The sequence below is a fragment of the Stegodyphus dumicola genome, chromosome 3 (assembly GCF_044657685.1).
Source record: "Stegodyphus dumicola isolate Sdum_Otavi_A_Nest chromosome 3, ASM4465768v1".
Lineage (NCBI taxonomy): Eukaryota > Metazoa > Arthropoda > Arachnida > Araneae > Eresidae > Stegodyphus > Stegodyphus dumicola.
Window position 1 is genome coordinate 168,585,895 of NC_140770.1, and position 22,209 is coordinate 168,608,103.

At 37.1% G+C, this 22,209-nt stretch overlaps 1 protein-coding gene across 3 annotated transcripts in view; it reads left to right on the top strand.

Moving 5' to 3' along the window:
- Positions 1 to 22,209, top strand: part of LOC118185319 (uncharacterized) — a 212,121-nt gene that overhangs the window by 125,138 nt on the left and 64,774 nt on the right. For all 3 annotated transcript variants that reach the window (XM_085813592.1, XM_085813594.1, XM_085813593.1), the window contains exon 2: positions 20,654 to 20,958. In XM_085813592.1, coding sequence (XP_085669718.1) covers positions 20,682 to 20,958 — 277 coding nt within the window. In that variant the 5' untranslated portion in view covers positions 20,654 to 20,681. The remainder of the gene's footprint in view (positions 1 to 20,653; positions 20,959 to 22,209) is intronic.

The window sequence follows — 22,209 nt, forward strand, 5'->3', positions numbered from 1 at the left end:
GGCCATTAAAGAACTCAACAGCAAAGCGGATTCTGTCCACATTATTAGGGATGCTCTACTTCAGATTCCCGAGTCCCAACGACCGTACTTGAACTGGGTTCCAGCGCATGTAGGCATTGTTGGAAACGAAGAGGCCGATAGGCTTGCTAAGCTAGCAGCTAACGACTTTAATATGCCTGTAACACCCCTAAAAGCACCAGTTTCCTATTTAAAAAAGATTACCGAACTTAAAATGTTAGAAATTTGGCAACAGAGATGGAACAACTCCACCACAGGCCGCAGAACCTTTCGTTTCTTCCCCAAAGTTGGTCTGAATCTGGTCACTAGTAGTGCTCATCTTACACATTTCTTTACTGGACACGGACCATTTCCAAGCTATTTACGGCGCTTCAGATTAGCTACTTCAGACAGTTGTAGATGTGGAACACTAGGTGATCCGGATCACTTTGCTTTCGAATGCTCTCTCACGATACCATTTCATTTAAAAAAACTCTCTGAAGCACACTGGTCCGGGTGGTCAGACACCCTCAAAAGAAGTAAGCTCGCATTTAATCAGATTCATCGAGTAATGGACATTTGTGCTCGTGAATTCTGTTGAACAGAAGCGGTGTCAACAGCAGCTACAGCAGGCAATTCTATACCAACAACTTTCATAATTCTTACCTTACAAATTTGGTATCTTATTATATACGATAATATTCAACTACTGAAATTAGGACAATTTCAGAGACTAATGGCATGCCATTGTACCTATGTTACGTATATGCATGACAGCCATGTTTAGTGCAGTACATGAATAACTTTGCTGGAACATGTTACCTCCTAGATGCAGATTACCACAATCAATGTCTGTCTATTTGTACTTCAGTGTCGCTTCTATCCATTATTAATCTTTAAATTTTATTGTGTTTACTTAATTTTTGTATTGTATTCTGTGTATTTCAATTTACATATTGTCTTAGTGTATTGACCTGTTAAGTAGTAAGTGCGTTGTGTTATGTTTTCAAATTAAGTTTGCGGTATAATAGTAAATACATATATAGAGCTCTCGGCTAGTACCATGAAATATTGTGTGCATATGATTTGTAACAGTTTCTAGTATTGTGCAAAATGCAACAGTTTATAATAAATATTCGTGGCCGCAGAACCAACTTTCTGATAAGCACATTGTATATTGATTGTTATTTTGTAGTATTCGCCATTTTATTTCAGTGTATGTACAGTATTCCATTAAGTTTCTTGTATAATTTTTTCTATTAATGTGGAGTATAATAGTTTAAGGTTGTATAATGATAAGTAAGTGTGATGTATAATAGTAGTATTGAACCAGACTTTCTTGGTTGTAGAACTTTGTAAATATGTATTGAAATATTTTGCTGGATTTAATGTTTTGAAATGACTCGTATTCTAACTCTGCTACAATATATTATATTCCTAATTTCACTGTGATTGTTTCCAAAGGTTATTGTCTAGTGTTCTTTAGTTTTAGCGTTACAGTACAGCATCATGTACAGAATTGTCTACTTTTCTGATAGGAGCAGTGTATATGTTGTGTTTTATTTGTAGTATCAGCTTTACTATGTCAGTGTGTACTTTTCTGATACGAGCAGTGTATATAGTGTGTTTTATTTGTAGTATCAGTTTTACTATGTTAGTGTGTTTTTCAGTATTATAGTAATATATTGCATAATATGTTGTAATTTGCTGTATTATAGTAAGTGTATAATAGTAAGTCAGTGTGATGTATAACTGCAGGCTTGAAATTCCAATGTTAGTCTTAAATTTTACTGTTTTTGTTTTACCTTTACCAGTTTTGTATCAATGCAGCTTTGTACTTCTAAGTATTTTATTTATTTATTTATTTTTTGCAACCTATACTATCAGGAATGTCATATGTATTCAAGGTAGTCCTTTGTATTCTTTATCTAGATGTGACTCTGTACTCTTTCTTTTTTTTTTTTTTTTTTTTTCTTTTTTTTTAATTTAGACTTAATAAATGTCTGCAGGGCGGACATCATACTGCAAGGGCTTGTTCCCGGTCAGTAGTCCTCCTTAGCAGTGTAAAAAAAAAAAAAAAAAAAAAAGTAGAAAGAAGGGTGAAAAATTGGTCTTGCATGCTTAAGAATTAGGTGGTTGGTTTAATATATTATCGCTGTATTGATTCTAGCTGAGTTTGTACTAGAGATCTCGAAGAAAATTCGCCTTAAGGTTTAGACTGGCTAATTTAAAAAAAAATTGGAATTTAACCTTGTACTTGTAAGTTGTATATTATGCCGATAAAAACATTTTATTCATAATCATGCACTAATTTTAAAATGAAGCGTGAGAAACGTATTATGCAAGCTATTTTCTGATAAATTTATTTATTAATTTAATTTAATTTTTTAATTATTAATAAAAGTAAATAATCATTTGACAGTAAATATTTCACGTCTTATTAGCGTGTTTTTTCCTGATATTTTAAACCGCATGACTTTTAAGAAATAAGGTACTCGCCCCGCTGACTTGGGCTATTGTATTATTCATTCTGATATCATAACTGCTTGGGTGTATGTGTCAAAGGAAATCTTAAGTTTTCTTGTAGCCCGAGGCATTAGTTTGATGTCTCAGCATCTGTTGTAATACTCTAGAAATGGATGCGTCATTCGCTTCCAGCTGATTCATACCGATGACATCATGAAGTTATCTTTCTGGTGACATCTGATACAACTTGGAAATGCAACTGACCTTACTCTGGTGTGATCCCCTTACCTTACACTTAACTTACAGAATATCAAAAAATTAAAATACCTAGAAGATCGTAATCTTGAATAACAGTAAACAAAGATGTCTGTGGATGGGAATGCACTTCTCTCCCCTTTTTCTTTTTGCCTTTAAAATAAAGCAAAACAGAAATAAATTTAATAAATTTGTGCAAAAATAAATAATATAAAAAAAGAAAACTGAAAGGTTTCAAATTTTAAATTACGTCCAAAGAGGCGCTTTTTTTTAATGTTTTGTGTGTTACCTTTATTTATTAAATATCACATTCTTCGCACTTAAACCATAAAATTCAGTTCAAGAGCAAATATCGTAAAATAGTTTTAAATTGAGGATATCTTTAGAATTTCCGATACCCAGTCTCGTGCGCTGGAGATAAAAATTTTTTTTTTCTGTACAACGTTGCCATTGCTCGCTTTGAAATCCTTGTGTTAGTTAATCAAAAATTCGTTAAAATTTTACAAAATAAGAAATCGATAATAAAACAAATTCCAAATTTCAAATTTGGGCTTCCACATGCCCGTATTCGCAGTAGGATTACGTCATTCAAAATTGGATGGCTGTAGATATATTTGTTTTATCACAATGCGAGAAACATGCATACATTTATGCAGATTCTTCGTTATTTAATTTCTTCAAATATAATACAGGGCGATAGTATTTAGTGGCAACTATTTGAAAAGTGATACAGCCTTTTAAAGTTTTCAACGCAAAATCGCAAAACGAAAACAATAATCCTTCAGGGACAAAGCTCCTTTGGACTAAAATTAATATACTTGCAGCCATTTATATTTTGTTACTGATTAATTCATTAGTTCAATACCATATTTCTTCGCTTATTCTCCCCCCTTTTTTGCTAATTTTATCGTCCAAAAATTGATAGTAGAAAATAATCGAATAATTTAATTTCCAAAGGACGCGGTTGAGTAAGAACATTACAAATAAAATAAACTACTAATATCACAATAGTAAATACAAAACTACTAGCTATAAGTAGTATAAAATAAATACAAACCTACTAGCTGTAAGTAACTATACAAAACTACTGGCTATCACAATATTATTTCTTTAAAAGAAACCTACATTCAAGTAGAACTGCATTGTAATATTAACATTCAAATATGTAGTAAAATTTAATTTCTACTTCTCTACGATTTGAATTTCACCCGTTCTTGTTTTAATTTAATATTGTAACCCCCCGGTGCTACACCATCACTCGTACATGTTGTACGAGTGATCGGGGTGCCTGGGTCAAAAGACTCTACCCCCAATCGAAAATGCGCTAATTCGAATACAATGCAAAATAAAAAATATGCCCAGATATCTAATTCCCCCCCATAATACATTTTTTTATTATTTAAAAAAATTTCAAATATATATATACATATTTTTCATTTAACGGACAAACTAGACTGTCAAAATTTTATTATTTGGAACATCGGATAGAGGAGGGGGGGAAATCTCTTAATTGAAAATTATATATTATTTTTGATGTAAATTCTGATTTTTTTTTTTCAAACTTGCTGTGGTTTTTTCGGTCGTTTGACGTGATAGATATGTTGGAAGTAAAAAGGTGATTATTCGTTTTTGAAAAATGGTTTTTGAGTTGAATAATTTCATTGCAACTGTCGTTTCGACTACAAAGATGAATAAATAGATAAATAAAAAGTTTTTATAAAATAAACTTTTATTTAAAATTCATAACATAATCAATGAACTTATAAGGTATTTTCTCCCTCCTTCCAGCATGCATGCCTTCATGGTATAACGGTAGCACATTCGACGCGTATTCGAGAGGTCCAGGTTCGAGTACCGGCAAGGGTACTGCACATTTTTCACATCTCTTGCTTCAAAATAATCTAATGAGGGTACAAACTAAAAGGCGAAAAAATTATCGTATAGTTTAACAGGGAGGTTAAGTAATTCTATTTACAAAATTCATGTATAATTTTACATCACGGATAATAAAAGCCTGAGTGTGCTTTTCTTAAGCTTATAAATTTTAATTGCCTCTACTTTTGACAATGTAATTCCACTAACAAATTTCGTTATTTAGGCCCCCGCGCATTTATTATTCGTCATATAAAATTGTAGATGAATTTTGTAAAGTATTTTGGAATCTGTATTTCCATCTTTTATTTATATCACAGTTAAAAGCGTGGGCACCTAAATAACGAAATGTATTCATAGAATAGCACTGCTAAAAATAATATAAGCCACCATCATTATAAATTTATCAAGGGTATCTCACTCTTTTATTATTCGTTTATAAAATTATAGATGATATTTTAATAAGAATTATTTTTTCACATGAAACTGTCTGGTAAATTATTGCTTTCCTTTTAGTTCATTTATTATTTTATAAAAGCGTATTGTATTTTTATTTTTTTCCCATTATTCTTTGGAATCTTAAGCTAAAACCTATAAATACCTTAACTCAAAGGAAAAAAAGTAGTTTTACTGATATCTAATAAAGCACCCATTAAAATAAACTAGTTGTGTGCTGGCCAGCTAAATAAGCTAAGCTAGGTGCACTAGCTCTTGAAAAGCATTCATTGTAAAAAGAACCCGATTGTTTGTTTCTCATCGGACGTAATGTCATCAGTATCACTGATGCAAGTCCTAAGTGGCAAGTGGTATACTTTTAATTCTATGGAAAACAGTTTGCTTTCCTCTGTAGCGCTTGAAGTAATCCTCTTCACTTATTTTGATTAAAAAAGTTCTAGAAAAAATTTAAGTGTGTAGAGACATTAGGTAATATTTGGAGCCAGGAATGATGAAAAATTATCAATGCCCTCACCGGGAATCGAACTACGGACCTCTGGAATACTCGCCCAGCGTGCAGGCCACCACACCACGAAGGCATGCCAAGAAGGCGGGAGAAATACCTTATAAGTGTTTGATTTGTTCAAGTATTTTTTCTTAAACTAAATTATGTTGAGAAACAAATTTCAAGATTTTTAATTGTGTGCTTCGTTTATGAAATTTAATTTGTATCTTAATAAATGTAATTGTATTTTAAAAAACATTATTCTTAAATTTATTTCCCATTAAACGCAGATTTTTTAAGTTTTGCTTTAAAAGCCATTAGTTGCGCTTTCCGCGAGTCTAAGTCGTAGCTAATCAGAGAAGCTAAACTTCTGTGTACCAGGTACGTCTACAGATCTTTTAACTGGTTTACTTCGCTATGATCGATCGGTTTTTGCAAGCTAAAGTTCAAAAGTTAGAGCGTTTCAGCAGAATTCTTGCATCAGTCTTTGTGATGCATTCTTATATCATTTTTCAATCTTCGTGGTGCAGCAAGGATTTGCGTAGCTGCGAAACTCTGTTTATGCAAATTGTGATCGTTACTCTCTATTGTCGTACTGTTATTAACGCTACATTTTAAAATTCTTTGCTGCAAAAGAACTTCTGTATTCTTTGACTGTAGTTTCTGTATCCTTTGGCTGTAGTGTCTGGCACTTCCCTCTAACGTTTAAAGGTGGAAGCTGTACCTAGCTACCTTGACGCCCTTTGGATTGCAGGAGAGGAATTCAGCTAACTGACAATTCAGGGTTTTGGAAAGGAGGAGCAAAGTAACTGCACGATAAAAATTCAGGACTGTGTATGTTTCATTCAGAACTGTGACCTTTTATTAAATGTATGAATTAGTTGTATTATGAAACAGCATGCAAGAACGAGTACCGGCGTCAGTGGGTTCGGTGAACAGAAGTAGTTTCTCCGTCATAGTTTGAATGATCAAAAAATGAATCTTTTACTACTGGCGTTATATGAAGGATAGGTTTCCGTTGATGACCGAGGACTGAAGCAGGTGCGGATGGACCTATCGGGAATTCAAGAAATTTCTCAGTGCTGATGGCTTTAAGCCTGCCTTGTCACTAAATATTGCGGCTCATTTATGTTATTCGGCGATTGTTCACCGAGGCAGAACCCAACATAAAGGTAGTTCTGTCTTGGCGAGTAATCGCCGTATTGCCATAAACGTGCCAGTACCTCGACGAAAGGTGTTTCAACTTCATAACCGCGCGGGTACTTTTATTAGAAGATTTCGCCAAGACGCCTAATCAAGATGCTCTGATATAAAGGTACCAGCACCTCGCCAAAAGTTGTTTTCTTCAAGTCATAAACTGAAAATAATTCTGGTACATTCGCAACGATCCCCAAGGCATCGTTGACGGACACTGGTCCACTTGTACAAAGGTGCCGGCAATCTTATAATGGATGCTTCGTCAAAACAGTAATCATTATAAAAGCAGGGACTTTGATGGAAGGTTATTTCTCCAAGTCCTGAAATGAATTTCATGAGGGTGCATTCACCTTTATGCACATCAGTGTCTATTCACTAAAATAAAGACCCCCCACCATGGGCGTCCCGGCTTCTTGACGAAGGTTGCATTCTTCGTGATGTAAACTAAATTTCATATGGGTGGCAGGCATCCGATCAACAATGGCTAGCTTGGAAAAGGTGCCGGCATTTTTATTATATTCGGCTACTCTTCACTTGAATCGTCAAAGGAACACTCCAGAATATTGATGAAGGTTGCATTCTTCATGGTAGACATTGAACTTTGTAAGGTAGCGACACATTTACGTCTTAATGCTGAGACACCCTTATATTTTGGCGAGGAATGGTCAACTTGCATAAAGGTTCCGGAACATTTATGCAGATTGGTCGCGCTGGTCAGATTATCTCTGTCCGCCTTTGCTTCGAGTTCCTGTATCCTTTGAACATGTTACAACAAACATTTTGAAGCATATGTAAGAGGATTTGGAATATCGCGTAGAGTTACAAGTTAGTTACAACCTTGGAGTTATCAAACAAGTTAGAGCGTTTCAGTAGAATACTCATAATCGTACTCACGAAGAGACTTATTATGATGTACAAAACTTGGAGAATATGCCTATCTTCGATGCATAAAAGTTTTTCCTTCTGTTCTTTGCAGTTTCATTTACCGGGCAATCTGAAACTGTATGTATCATGCATGGATACGCAATGTAATCTTAATGTTGCTTATAACCTCATAAACGTAATATTGGGTGAAAAATGTCTCTTTGTTCTGTGTATTACAAGACATCGAAACAAGTCACAACTAATGCGTACATGGATGCAATACTGCTTGGCATATATAATTTGTTAAAGGACTGTAACGAACTGTAATAAATATTAAGAGCGTAACATTTGACAGAATAAGTTAATACTGGCTTACTGTTACTTTCAAAGCACCTTGCGTGAAGTTTCATTATAATCTATCAGGAACTGGACTCTGTTAGGAAGAAGGCCGGACATTTTTTTCCTTTGCTGTTGGAAATATGATATACTTTTATAGACCTTGGCAAAAGATGGTTACGGAGTACAGATATTTAATCACACTCACTTTAAAGGTTACATTTATGGCTGAAGTTTGTGAAATGCCATTTTAGGAGCCATTTGTGTAATTTACTACTTAAGTTACTTAAAAGTGTTTTAGAATTCTAGGCTAAGTGATTTTTTTTAACTATGGCATTAAGGAAAATTCTGTCTCAGCTTGGAAGATGGTTCCGAAGTTTGCCTGTGCTGAAATCCAGACTGTTTTATCGTTAAACGTTCAGTGATGCATAAAAATAGCTATGTTACCTTTCAAATGACACGGCAGTCTTTCTTAACGACGTGGTTCGCTATGAGGTAATCTCCACAAAGCATCGAGGAAGTTACGTCCCGAGATCTAGGCCAGTATTTACAAGATTTTTTTTTTCCCTCCTTGCATCATCCCAAGTACTGATTTGATTTCAGGCCTCCGTTGCTGCTGTTTCCCCTATGTCAAAAGAATCAGCTTTTTAAAAAACCAGGAAACATTTAGTCTTGATTGATGTGACTTTTTTAACACAAAAGTTTTAAAATATTTCAACAGAATTTATCTTAACTCTTTGCCTACTAACGGGACACGTTAGTAAAAAGTTTAAAAATTACTGCTTGGTTATAAAGTACTTAGAATCTCCTGAATGTTGGGAATCATCTTCCAATAGTTGGAAAATCAAGAAGCCTCTGTGCTCGTTGTACACAAATGAACATAGAGAAGAACAAATATGAGTGGTAATGTTGGGTTATGCAAAGACTGTTTTTTCACTCCGTACCATACGATTTAAATCTATTTCATACAATAAAGTTTTCCAGAATAATAGGTGTGTCGATCGCTACGTATGGGACATATGTATCCCACCATTAACTACGGCTGGGACATACGTGTTCCAAACTTTGATTTGAAAAACCGTTAATCAAAAAAAATCTTAAGTGCTAAATTTACCTTATTTATGATATATTTCTTTCACTTGGATAGAAAACGGAATAATTTTTTTTAATTCGTAGTCAAAGAGTTAAATATGCATTTCAGTTAATGTAAGGTTTTTTTTTAATAACACGTTATTTCTTATGGCAATCATTTCTTGCATTTATACTCCACTTCAACACAATCTATAAATGAAGTGGGATATATTGGGCCAGTCCATAAATTCGTGCGTATTTTTTTGGTAAATTTTTAAATAATATAAAAACATTTGAATCAATTATATATTTTCCTCCATTATCTACAATGTCTCGCCATCTTACAGGCAGCTTTTTTATGCCATTGCCGTAGAAAGACTCTGGGTTTGATACAAAAAAAACTTGAAAGTTCATTGTGTACATCCTGCTTAGAATTTAATTTTTTTAAAAAAATTTTGTAAGGCACGAAATAATTGAAAAGCACTTGGGGCAATATTTGGGAAGTACGTAGGATGTAGTAAAAGCTCCCAATTAAATTCACTCATTTTTTGTAGCGTTGTTCGAGCCGTATGCGGTCTAGCGGTCTATCATGATAAAACAACACTTTCTCGATATTCACCCATCGTAGGCGTTTCTTGACCCATTCCGAGTTTAGACGGCAAAGTTGCTCACTATAAACTTCTGAATGAATCGTTTGATTTGGTTCTAATAGTTCGAAACGTCCTGAACGAGGTTCATCATCAATGCTGCTTTTTCCCAACTTTAAAATTTTTAAACCATTTCTGGGCAGTCCTTACACTAATAGTGTGTTCACCGTGTACACTATTAATTTTTATCTCTGAAGACCCGGCAGATTCACCACACGAAAATAAACTTCTGAATGAATCGTTCTGATTGAAAATAAAAATGTAGCACAGCACGTTTGTACTGATTATTGATTGAAATATTCATCTTCGATGGGTACTAAAATGCGTTCGATATTTACGAAAGTTGGTGATGAACTGAATAATGTGTTAGTCAAACGATGGCAAATTTCAACAGATTCAAAATTGTATTGTTTTAGTAAATGCGTCATAGTGAATTCCACGCATACTCTTAATGCGCACGAACTTATGGACTGACCCGATAAAGAAGAATTTTTTATATTACTGTTTGAATTTAGCACTGTTACCACAAGTTCATGAGTGTATTTGCAATAGGATTTATAGTGCTGCGTGTTATAGTTGGAATGCTTGACCAAAAAAATTAGCCGTACAGTTCAGATTTAAGATTAACAACAAAAAGATTAGCAACAAAGTTCTTTTTATTACTTTTGACCGGAACTTAATAGCGTAATAGAAGTTATGTCGTTCATGAGACTGCTGTGAAAAGAAGCTTTTTAATTTGAGTTCTATAAAAATATAAACAACGAACTAGTTTAAGAAATTCTGGCTTCGAAAATTGAAAATTATGAATTTTATCTCAACAACGAAATAGAAAATGTTTTCCAATTCCTTCGTTTCCATTTCCTATGTTTTCCACTTTCAATTGCCAGCTGGTCATGGTAACCACTTACACGAAAATATGCACGAAGCAATGCTGCACTTTCTTACATTCTCCTTTACTTAGAAACGCGACTGGGGAAAGAAATGATATCCAGTCGATCTAATCGAAGTCATGATAGATACGCTTTCATCACATCTTAAGTCGGTCGCCGTTCATTAGGTTACTGAAGCGAGAAACATGATATCAGATATATTATATATATTTGTTACGGTGAAACACCGAAATCTGGAGAACGTCAACTTTCACCGGAGAATGTCAACATTCACATAGTCTCTTGGTGTATGTCCGAAATATTCTCCAAATACTCTTATTTCTGACTTACACCGGTGAATGTCGACTTTTTCACCATGTACTAATGGTGAATGTTGAACACATAATATTATAGTTTCTTCTCCGTAATTCAGTTGCGAATAAACGCACTTTTGAGACTTGAAATAAGAACTTAAGAACATGAGAACCTAAAACATACAATACATTCAAAATGAGAAAGGAAAATAATAGAAGTTAAAAACTTACTTAATTATGCAGTACATTCTAAATGAGAAAATAAAATAACAGTAATAAAAAACTTACTAAATTATGTGATTCAAATCTTATTTATTGCAACACCTTAAACTACACTCATGTCCATAAATTAAGGATAATTCGGAGTCACGTGGAAATGGAATTCTAAAATAAATATATTACCTGTAAAATCACTACACACATCTTCCAGAATCATATGCAAATTTCAGGAAGTAACCAGATGACACCGATGGTACGTCACAATGACGAGAGTGTAAGAGAGTGATATATAAGGAATACAGGTAAAGAAGTAAAATTGTTCGCAAACGCTTTTTAAGCATTTCAGTGCAATAACCGAATAGTTATGACACAAAGGACGCATTTGGATCATTTTTCACGTGGTAGAATTATCGGCCGTCTAGAATGTGGGCGTACCCAACTGGAAGTATCAGACGAACTTGGAGTAGCCCAGAGTGTCATCTCCAGGCTTTGGCAACGATTCCAAGATGATGGTAATGTGAGTAGACGTTACAGCACAGGTCGCCCCAGAGTTACAACGCCGATTGAGGACCGGTATTTGGCAGTTACTGCGAAAAGAAACAGGCGGAGCACAGCCTCAGACTTGTCTCGTCAGCTCTCTTCAGCCACTGGTACGACAATTTCAAGGCAGAACGTGTACAGGCGCTTAGGGCAGATTGGTCTATATGTTCGTAGACCTGTCAGATGCGTTCCACATACTGCAACTCACTGTCGCCTGCGGTTAGCCTGGAGTAGAGAGCATGCATTGTGGACACCGCAACAGTGGGCTTGTGTGATGTTTTCCGACGAGTCCAGGTTTAGCTTGCAGTCTGATTCTCGCCGGACTTTCATATGGAGAGCTGCAGGTACCCGTTACCACCAAGAAAACATCATTGAACTACACCGTTATGGTGGTGCAGGGTAGCTCGGAAAAAGTGAGTTGCACTAATTGCTGCAGTAGTAATTCAGAAAAGGGGACCTCTTTCAGCACAGATCACCCAGCTACTTCAAGTTCCTGCCCAATGTATGGAACCCATTTCGAGAGTCTGAGAAGGACCACTGCAAAGAACTAAACCAAGATGACACTAAACAAACATATAGCAGGTCTTCGATTTTTACAGTGTAACTTGCAGAAGTGCTATGCAGCAACCATAAATACGCTGCAAGTAATGACACATACTGCTGCCAATGTCGGAATCTTCCAAGAGCCATACGTTTACAACGGAGTGATTCCTAGTGTTCCAACACACAGCAGAACGTTTCTCTCAAAGAATCAGCTAGCTGCGATTATTTACAGTGGCCCTCTCTCCCCTCTCCTAATGAAAATCACAGAGCATACAGTCTCCATCAGACTAGACACTAGTAATTCCAGCATTGATATTATTGCTGTGTATCTACCCCCGAGCGAAGATATTACCTCTCTATTAGAGGAACTTAATTCTAACCTTCTAACTGGGGCATCACACTGTATCATAGCAGGAGACTTTAACGCCACCAGTCAACTATGGGGTGCTGACTCGGAGAACCGAAGGGGAATTGCGGTACTCGAATTCTTGGACAGTAAGCATTTCATTGTCATCAACGCTCAGGACTCACCGCCTACCTTTGAAACATCTAGAGCTCGAGGGTGGCCAGATCTAACAATATCAACTCCCAATACAACTCCGTACATACAAGATTGGACAGTGAGTGACCTGCGTCACTCAGTGATCACAAAATTATTACTTACAGGCTGGATACTCCTATAGACTACATAATAAAGAAAAGATTCAAAACGGCATTTGGAGGACATTCCGTTTTACGGGAACACATTCGAGCGCACGTAGAGAAATTTATCAAAGATTTCAACAACTGCCAGGACAGAAACTCCTTAGATAATCTCTACGACTTACTAGTTACAAAAATAGTGCAAGTCGCCCACAAAGCACATCGTTTGAAAGCTGTAAAGGCAAAACACTCGATATCCTGGTGGTCACCAGAGCTTAACACAGAGAGGAGCAGAGTTCGAGCACTTCGCAGAAAAGCACAATCCACGGTAGATCCATATCTACGGCAACTCAAAATGATAACATACAATAAAGCCAGAGCTTTATATAAAAGAAAAATTAAAGAGGCCAAGTTAATCTCATGGAGAACTTACTGTAGTAATGTCACTAAAGCCTTTGGACCTACTCAAAAGATAGCATGTAACAAGGTGTTTCGTCCTACGACTCTTTCGCCTATGGTGAATAGCACTGCCTCATCCAACATCGAAGTAATCAGTGAGATCATAAATGCAGTTTTTCCTGATGATGATGAAGAGGATTTCTTAGAGGAGCAAGAGGAAGCGAGAAAAACCTACAGTATGAAATTTCGCCAAGTTACCAGAAGAGACGAACCCCCTCCTACGCAAATGGAAGTGGATAACATCATACGTACTCTGGCACCCAAAAAAGCTCCAGGTCCGGATGGAATTGATAATATCATCATTAGAGAGATACACCGGGAATTCCCAAAACTATTCCTAGCGGTCATTTCAGCTTGCTGGAAACATCAGTACTTTCCTAAAAATATGAAGTTGGCAGAAGTGGCGTTATTCCTAAAATCAGGCAAAACTCCGGCAGAACCTACATCTTACAGGCCAGTCTGTCTACTGCCAGCGCTCGGTAAGGTATTGGAAAGAGTAATTCTTTACAGATTGGACTTCTTCCTGCAAAGGAACAACGCTCTGCATCCCAACCAATATGGATTCCGAATGGGCAACTCAACTGAACATGCCATAAAAGACTTAATGGCCACTATCAAACAGAACAAGGATAACAATTTGCACTCACTGGCAATAGCCATTGACATCAAGGGAGCCTTTGACTCCCTTTGGTGGCCAGACGTAATAAATTTGCTGCACAACATGGCCTGCCCAACAGCCATTATTACCATCCTTCGCTCGTACCTTCAAGATCGAAGTGTACAAGTAACATCAGACAGCGGCATTTATGTCAAAAATGTCTTTAGAGGATGCCCACAGGGGTCATGCCTTGGACCAACACTGTGGAATATAGTGGCAAACTCGGCATTTCGTCAGTTTGAGAGCGTAGAATACGCTCGAATCATAGCCTATGCTGACGATTTTATGCTAGTTGTAGCAGGAAGGAGTAACCTCGAAATGAGATCTCAATACTGTCTTGATCTGTTCTCCCAATGGGCCAGAGCACATAAGCTTCAGATTTCGGCAGAGAAAACTAAAGCTTTGCTCATAGGACGCAGCAGGCAGCTAAGACGCAACCCAAGCATTAAACTCCATGGGATACCGGTAAAATGTTTCCCCCAATTGAAATATCTTGGGCTATTACTCGACAACAGACTTTCTTGGATGCCACATGTCAGGAATCTTGAGACTCGAATTAGCATCCTAAGCAACAACATGAGACGCATGACTTCACATAAATGGGGTATCTCATCTAAGCTGCTAAAAATTTGGCATAGAACCATTACAGAAAGATTAATAACTTATGGAGCAGCAATCTGGGGTGGCGAACTTACCTCTCATATGAAAAGATCCCTGCTCTCTATTCAGAGACAGCAGCTACTTCAAGTATGCAGGGCCTACCGTACCACGTCAACACTAGCCCTACAACAACTAGCAGGAATTCCTTCCCTAGATTTGATAGTAGAAAGGGAGGCAGCTATCGTAAGGGTTACCAGACTGGGTCAAACTTCAACACTCTGGGGTCATAGTTATCACCACTCGGACTACGAGGAGCAAAACAACTGCAATAACTTTCATCCAGCAGCTTTTAATCTCTCTGACGGTATCAGTATAAACGACCAACCAATTCAGAGGTACAGTAATAACCTTTTCACAGATGGCTCCAAAACTGAGAACGGCACGGGCAGCGCCTTCTGTAGACTAGAAAATGGAGTTGTAACATTCGAGTGGAAAAGGAAATTAGGCTTGAACAACTCGGTATACCAAGCAGAGCTTCTAGCTATCAGTGCTGCAATTAGGTATGCGAACACATGTCAACAGGAGAAATTCTCCATACTCAGCGATTCTGCATCAAGTCTAACGGCTATCGCAAGTCAAAACAGCCGTAGTCCGTTGGTATACAGAATTCAGAAACAGCTTCTGACAATGCCTATTTCGCAAAGACCCACTTTAAAATGGGTTCCCGCTCACACAGGGATTCAAGGCAATGAAGCCGCTGACCTACTGGCCAAGCAGGCAGCCAACTGTACGGATATATTAGAAAGACCAACTAAACTTCCTTGGTCTCATATTAAGCGAACAACTTTGACAAGTCTGCTACAAAATTGGCAAAGTAGATGGACAGAGGCAGAGGTAGGACGAAGGACATTTCGCTTACTGCCAAAAGTTAACATGGAAATAAAGATCCACTGTGCTAGCCTAACACAGTTCTTGACAGGTCATGGACCATTCCCAGTATACCTGAACAGATTCAGACTTAGGGATACTCCTTTCTGCGAATGCGGAGAGGAAGGCGACACGGACCATTATTACTTCCATTGTGTACATACAAGAACCTGGCACTTGAAGAAACCAGCGGACTGTGCCTGGGCAATGTGGACGACTAACACACTCAAAAACAGAATAGCCCTTGATAAAATAGAGAAAATCTCAGAACACTGCCTAAGCAGAAACAACCGTGGATAATATTATAATGTTTCAAAAGTTCAGAACTTAAAGCAGATAACCAGAATAACGCTTAATGCCTTGCAGTTAACAATATGTAAAAACTGTTATTAGTTTATAATATTCAACCTTGTTACTCTGGAGTCTTCCCCGCCGTGATGGTATATAATTCCGTTTGGTTCATGTCCGTGGTCGGAAGCCATCATAGCGGTGCACTCACTCACTCACTCGTTTGGGGTGGAATTATTCTGGGGTCCAGAACTGACCTGCATGTTCAAATTGGAACCATGACAAGCCAAATCTATCGGGACGTCATTCTGGAACAACATGTACGTTTGTTTCGGGGCGCCATGGGCGCACAATTTGTGTTTATTGATGACAACGCCCGTTCCTCACCGTGCAAACATCGTAAGCGAATGCCTTCAATCGGAGGATATCACTCGTATGGATTGGCCAGCATTCTCGACGGACTTGAATCCAGTAGAGCACGTGTGGGACATGCTTGGCCGACGAGTTGCAGCCCGGCAACCTCCTCCTGCATGTCTACCGGAACTTCGGAGAGCATTGCTTTTTGAGTGGGGTAATATCCTCCAAGATCAGATCGATAATTTGATACTCAGCATGCCTAGGCGTTGTACGGACTGTATTGCATCGTCTGGGAGACATACAATGTATTAACTATCATACCAACCATGTAATATTGGTTTTTTGTAAATAGGTTTTTTTTTTTTTTGTAATTTGCTCCAGGGAGAAAAAATCGCTAATTTTTTTAATAATATCAAAGATATGGCATCTTTTTTTGCTCTTTACCTTTTTTTGCTCTTTACCTTTTTGCTCTTTACCTATAAATAAGCTTTACAAATAAGTCAAATTTGTTTTGCTTCTAACTCTTTCTTTGCCTGATTTTGCATTATCTTTAATTTATGGACATGAGTGTATTATGGCACTTTATGACCTCTCTTTTCGACTTTCACCAGAACATAGCTGTGATTGTCGACATACGCCGGTGAGGGTCTGAATATACAAGATTGTAGTGAAATATTCGGTCTTTCACCGACGTATTTGGTGAATGTTGATATTCTCCGGTGAAAGTCGACATTCTCCAATTTCGATCTTTCACAGTAACATGTTCATTTATCCCGAATTTTATCGGTAATTCCCACGCCATGAGGTTAAGCATAATTCGAATCGCGAATCTTAAGTTTGCCAGCCGGGGGTGCCAGTCATTTACACCACGAAGATAGGCAAGGTGTAATCCAATAATTTCTTACAGTCTGTACGAAGAGAAGTAACCAGGAATGTTTGAATGAAAAGTTAACATTGTTAATACTGTTTTAAGCGTTTTCTTTTAACTTGAGTTGCAATTCAAACTGATCCTGATTTCCATATCACATAATTATGCAATAAAAATGTAAATAATCTCATTTCTTATTTCTAATGGACAGCAGACATTTATTCATAAACTCGGAGTAACTTTTAATGCTAAAACAAGGAAATGCTATAAGTGAAATTTTTAAAAATTCAACCCGGGAGTATGCGCGCTCATATGAGTTACACGAGCGCGCGCACTAGTTCCAAAAGATCAGGTTCGTGTTTTGTGAAGAAAAAAAATTGTAAATCTGCAAAAAAAAGTGTTGTATCTATGCACATTAAAATTTTTTATTTTTCCAAATGCTTTCATGGAATAAAATTTCTTTAAGGAATAGAACATGGTATTATATATAAGCATAAGAAAAAAAAATAGTATACCTTTACTAAGTACCGATTCTTTATTAGCAATATAGACACAAAGAAAAACAAATGCAACGATAGTTGTTGGTAGTACATTAACCAAGGTGTTGTCGTGTTTTCCAAATACAAATATGTTTCACATTCGACACAGCGCGTTCTCATTTTTCTGTGCTTTTTCGCTGGCCAAACATATTTTTTTTTTCCTTTTTGATAATTTTTTTCCAATAAAGCAATTTATGTCATACTCGTTCTCGTTTTCAGAATTTCTATTAGTTTCTCGATCGGTATCGTTGTGAACTAATAATTCATGATCATTTTCACCCAGTGAAAAAAAAAAAACTTCGGCAAAGAGGTCGACCTCAGACACGACTACACTGAACTTGAACAGGCGTTCTTTGAGAAAGGTTTGTTTAATCGCGCGGGTCCATTGGACCCAGTTCGCGCCATCGGTTTGAGAGTCTTTCCTTTTAATTCGATTCGAATCCTTTCAAATGATTGGAATGCCAAGCTCTAGCTCAGCTGCTCACCCTTTACGAAGGTCACTCTGATAGACCCTGCCCAGGGTGCAGTTGGAAAAATCTACTTTGCGTGTCCTGATCGTCCGACGGAAGGATTCCGAAGGGCGTCAGCCAACTTACTCTGCATAACAGCACGTCCTCGCATTCCTGATCTCGATGCCACCTTTGGAACTTGCTCCTGCACCAACTCACCCGCGCCTATCTAGGTAAGGGTGGGCGTTTGAGAGAATGCCATCAAAATGAAACATTACTAGCATCAAATGAGTAATGCTCAAACGAGGTCTCTGAGTTCAAACCTGAGCGACAATTGTATTGTTTGTTTACATGTAGTATGTGTGTGTGTGTATATATATATATATGCAAAAACCATAGACGTAAGAGAAGTTCTATTTTTTATTATATTTTTGTACTTTCATGATACTGAAAGAAAAATGAAGCATAAAGGAAAAAGTGGAGATTCTGAATTATTTCCCAGCTCTCAGTGTTTTTGACGCTGAAGCTGCCGCTTAATTCTGGTCACGTTTGTCCATGGCTATTTTGATACCTTTAACCAAATGATAACATTAAGCGGCAGGGGGGAAAAATGTCTTTCAAAATAGCAATGAAATTTAATTAATTTAAGAAATGAAAAGTTTGGTTTGTTTACGAAATGTTCATAATGTCTGTTGTTCGAAAGTTCATTTGTGAACTGTTTCTAACGGTTTTCGAAATTTATTTGACCGATGCTGTAGCCCTAATCTTAATATTCTTAAGGCACTCTCATTGGAAGTAAACCGCGAATGTAAAATTTAAAATCAAGCATAAAAGCAAGCTTAGTTTGTCGTAATTGTTTTCAGTTTTTTGTTAAACGGAAAAGAAAAAATTAAAAATCTACGTCAAATTAAAGATAACTTTTCGCTTAGGGCCAATCAGCGGCCGCGCGGTAAAGTCGCTGAACACTGGTAGTCCGGTCCGAGGTCCCAGTCCCGCAAACGGGCTGCCAGCATGCGTGTTTTCCCCCGTGTTTGACGTGTATACGAGCTAGTTTTCCGTAGAAATTCCTTCACAAAACATTTCTACCCTTAGGCAGATATTCCACCTGTTTTTATTTATTGTATTTTAATTTCGTCAGTTGTAATCATCCCATCCTGTGTTTGGCGCGTCATAACCATCTTTGGTTTTGCGCCAAAAACATCACTCACTCACTCACTCACCCCTTAGGCAGCTAGCGCTTGAGGCTTTACCATAATTACATAAACCAAACCAAACCTTGTAGAGATATTAGGTATTTTTTGAAAGCAGGAGAGATGAAAAATGAGCAATGCCCTCGCCGGGACTCGAACCATGGAACTCTTGACTACGCGTCGAGCGTCCTGACCACTACACCACGAAGCATGCTAACAAGGTAGGAAAAATACCTTACAACCTTTTCTCTTAATTTTAAATGGTTGACCGAAGCCGAAAAGCTATTTGGCGAATTAACTCCTCACTTGGCAATTTTTATAATCTACTTTGACCTTAAAGCTATTTTGCGAATTAACTCGTGATTTGGCGACATTTTGGTGTCACTTGGCAATTTTTATAATCTACTTTGACCTTAAAGCTATTTTGCGAATTAACTTGTCGCTTGGCGACATTTTGGTGTCACTTGGCAGTTTTTATAATTTACTTTGACCTTATTTGACAAATTTATCTTTTATTTAGACACTTTAAATAATTCTATAAGAATATGATCGCATTAAACGAATTGTAGATCGCAATAAGCGAAGTGTTTTCCTCATTGTTGTATACAAACAGGCTGGTTAGGTTATTTAAATACGGCAAAGCCTCGAGGGCTATCTACCTAAGGGGAGGGATGCCTTCTTGGAGGACTTTCTAAGGGAAACTGGCTCGTATACACGTTACACATGGCGAACAGCACGAAAACACCCATGCAGCCAGCCCTTTCGCGGGATTCGAACCTCGGACCGGACTACCAGTGTTCAGCGACTTTACCGCTCGGCCACTGGTGGGCCACAAACAGGCTTTAGTCCCGAAAATCGATAACATTAACCGCAATCGTATTAAACAGAGTCTACAGTACCGAAATGAAAAGAATTTTATAAAATACTTCGAAATTGTAAAAATTCTCTTAGAAGATATTTTTCATTTGTTGTGTTTTATCTGGTGTGTAAAAAGGTTTGTATTGAATCGAGTCATAAGACAAAATAATTTGTAATATGTACTGAGAAACTGGATTTTGCCGAGAATGAGATTGAACGAAGAGCATAAAGATAATCGAATCATGATGATTGATTATGACAGCGGAACTGCTGAAAGATGATTAAGCTGGGCTTATTTTCTTTTTTAGCTCGATATTACAGGAAGGAACATGCGTGCGTGCAATTTTTAAAAAGTTTTTATAGTATTAATTCATTATTAGTAATTAAATTTATTATTTTTATATGTACATGAAAAGAAAAATCACAAAGCTTAATTTGAAAATTACTTGAAAAGAATCATTAAAAAAAGTGTTAAAAAAATCTACCTAAAGCTTAAGTAAAGTAAAACACCAAAAATTGTTTTCAGACCTTCTTCTCTTTTTTTTTTTTACTTCTTTTTATTGAGATGGTAAAATGTTAGTTTTATTTATGTGGTACCGTTAAATTGTTTTCTATGTACATTTGCATAACTGTGATGACTTTAAATTTGCTATGATTTTTATTTACTAATTTGTATTTATTTTTTCAGAGCTGCGAGGGAGACTCCTCCCAACTGTATGGACGTCACCCCTTCGGCGAAATTCATCTCCAAGCCCCGCTCCTCTCGGTCCCGCCATGGCTCCCTCAAGGGCGGCTCCACGCGACGACCCCCGAGCCCGGATAGCGCATGCGAGCACGATGGAGAGTGGGTAGGTGGCGCCATCTCGGGACCGGAAGACGTAAACAGTGACATGTCGGAGGAAGGCAGCGAGAAAACGCGAAAAGGCGCAAGACGGAAGATTGAATCGGCCGTCCTGCGGCGGCAGTCGGGCGAAACTACGGCTGTGCTCAAAGGTGAGAATTAAATTTTAACAATTTAGTTCTCTCTATTCACTTTTAAATCAAATCAACTAAGGTCTGCCGGAGGGGGATGTAATTTTGCGCTATGGTTAGGGTTATCATAAGTCTCCGAGACTGAAAAATATCCGGAATTTTTAAATAAAAGTAATTTGTTGCCGTATGGTTAATTTTAGTTTTTCCGATAAATGCATCAACTCCAGTAGAAAAGATTTTTCTCAATTTCTGACAGCGAAGAAGTAGATTACAAGTGTCAATAACAAAGAGACATTTGCACTGGAAAGTTAATTCCATGTACTGATGTAAGTATTTTTATAAAAATATAAAATTGGGGAAAAAAAAAAAAAAAAAAAAGGTTTCTAAGGAAAATATTAGCTAATGAAAAAAGGCGATAGTGGAAAAGAAATAAGAATCCGATCCATCCACATGAGTAGATTTGCTGTAAAAGACATGCACTCTTCTCTGTTTTGCAGGAAATAAGACTAAGTCTTATATTAATTTTCTTTCTCAAAAGACGGGTTAGGGATTATTTTCAGGGAATTATCTTCAATCGTGCACAGCAACTAGAATTTACCCATTTACAAACAATCAACACTTATTCATATATTCAAGAATCTACATTTATCCATTAATAAATATTTAAAGTTTTTCAAATTACAGTCATGTCACCATCTTCTGGAACGTCGTCATAGCACTGCAAACCTCGAATCCACCTGATTTTCAGGCCCACCAGCGGCCGAGAGGTAAAGTCGCTGAACACTGGTAGTTCGGTTAGAATTCCGCGAGCGGGCTGGCTGCATGGACTTTGTCAAATTACCGAGATACCCATTTACTCAATGTTAAAGGACTCTTCCCTGTATTACTTTTCCGAGATAGGTTGTTTCTTTAAAAATTTTTGTTACATTACGCAGACAAATACAACAATTTCACATATAATTGCACTAAAACAATTTTTAACAATTTTCGTAACAATATCTAACAATGTATCTCTCCTCAAATGAGCACATCTTGCCCTAGTAGCCAGCGCGTAGTGTATTGGTAATAGTTGCCAATGGATTTTTTTTCCATGAATTTTTCATCCAAGTGTCAGCGAAGTAAAGGAAGTGGCATTTTGTGGATTATTTGCATTAAAAGTAATCGAATTATGTTTGTTCTTATCATGAAGTTAAGGCTTTTATGCCTTTATTTAATCTGCATGTGGTAGTTGTAGAATCATCAACAATTAAAAATGGCGCTAGGCGTAACGAG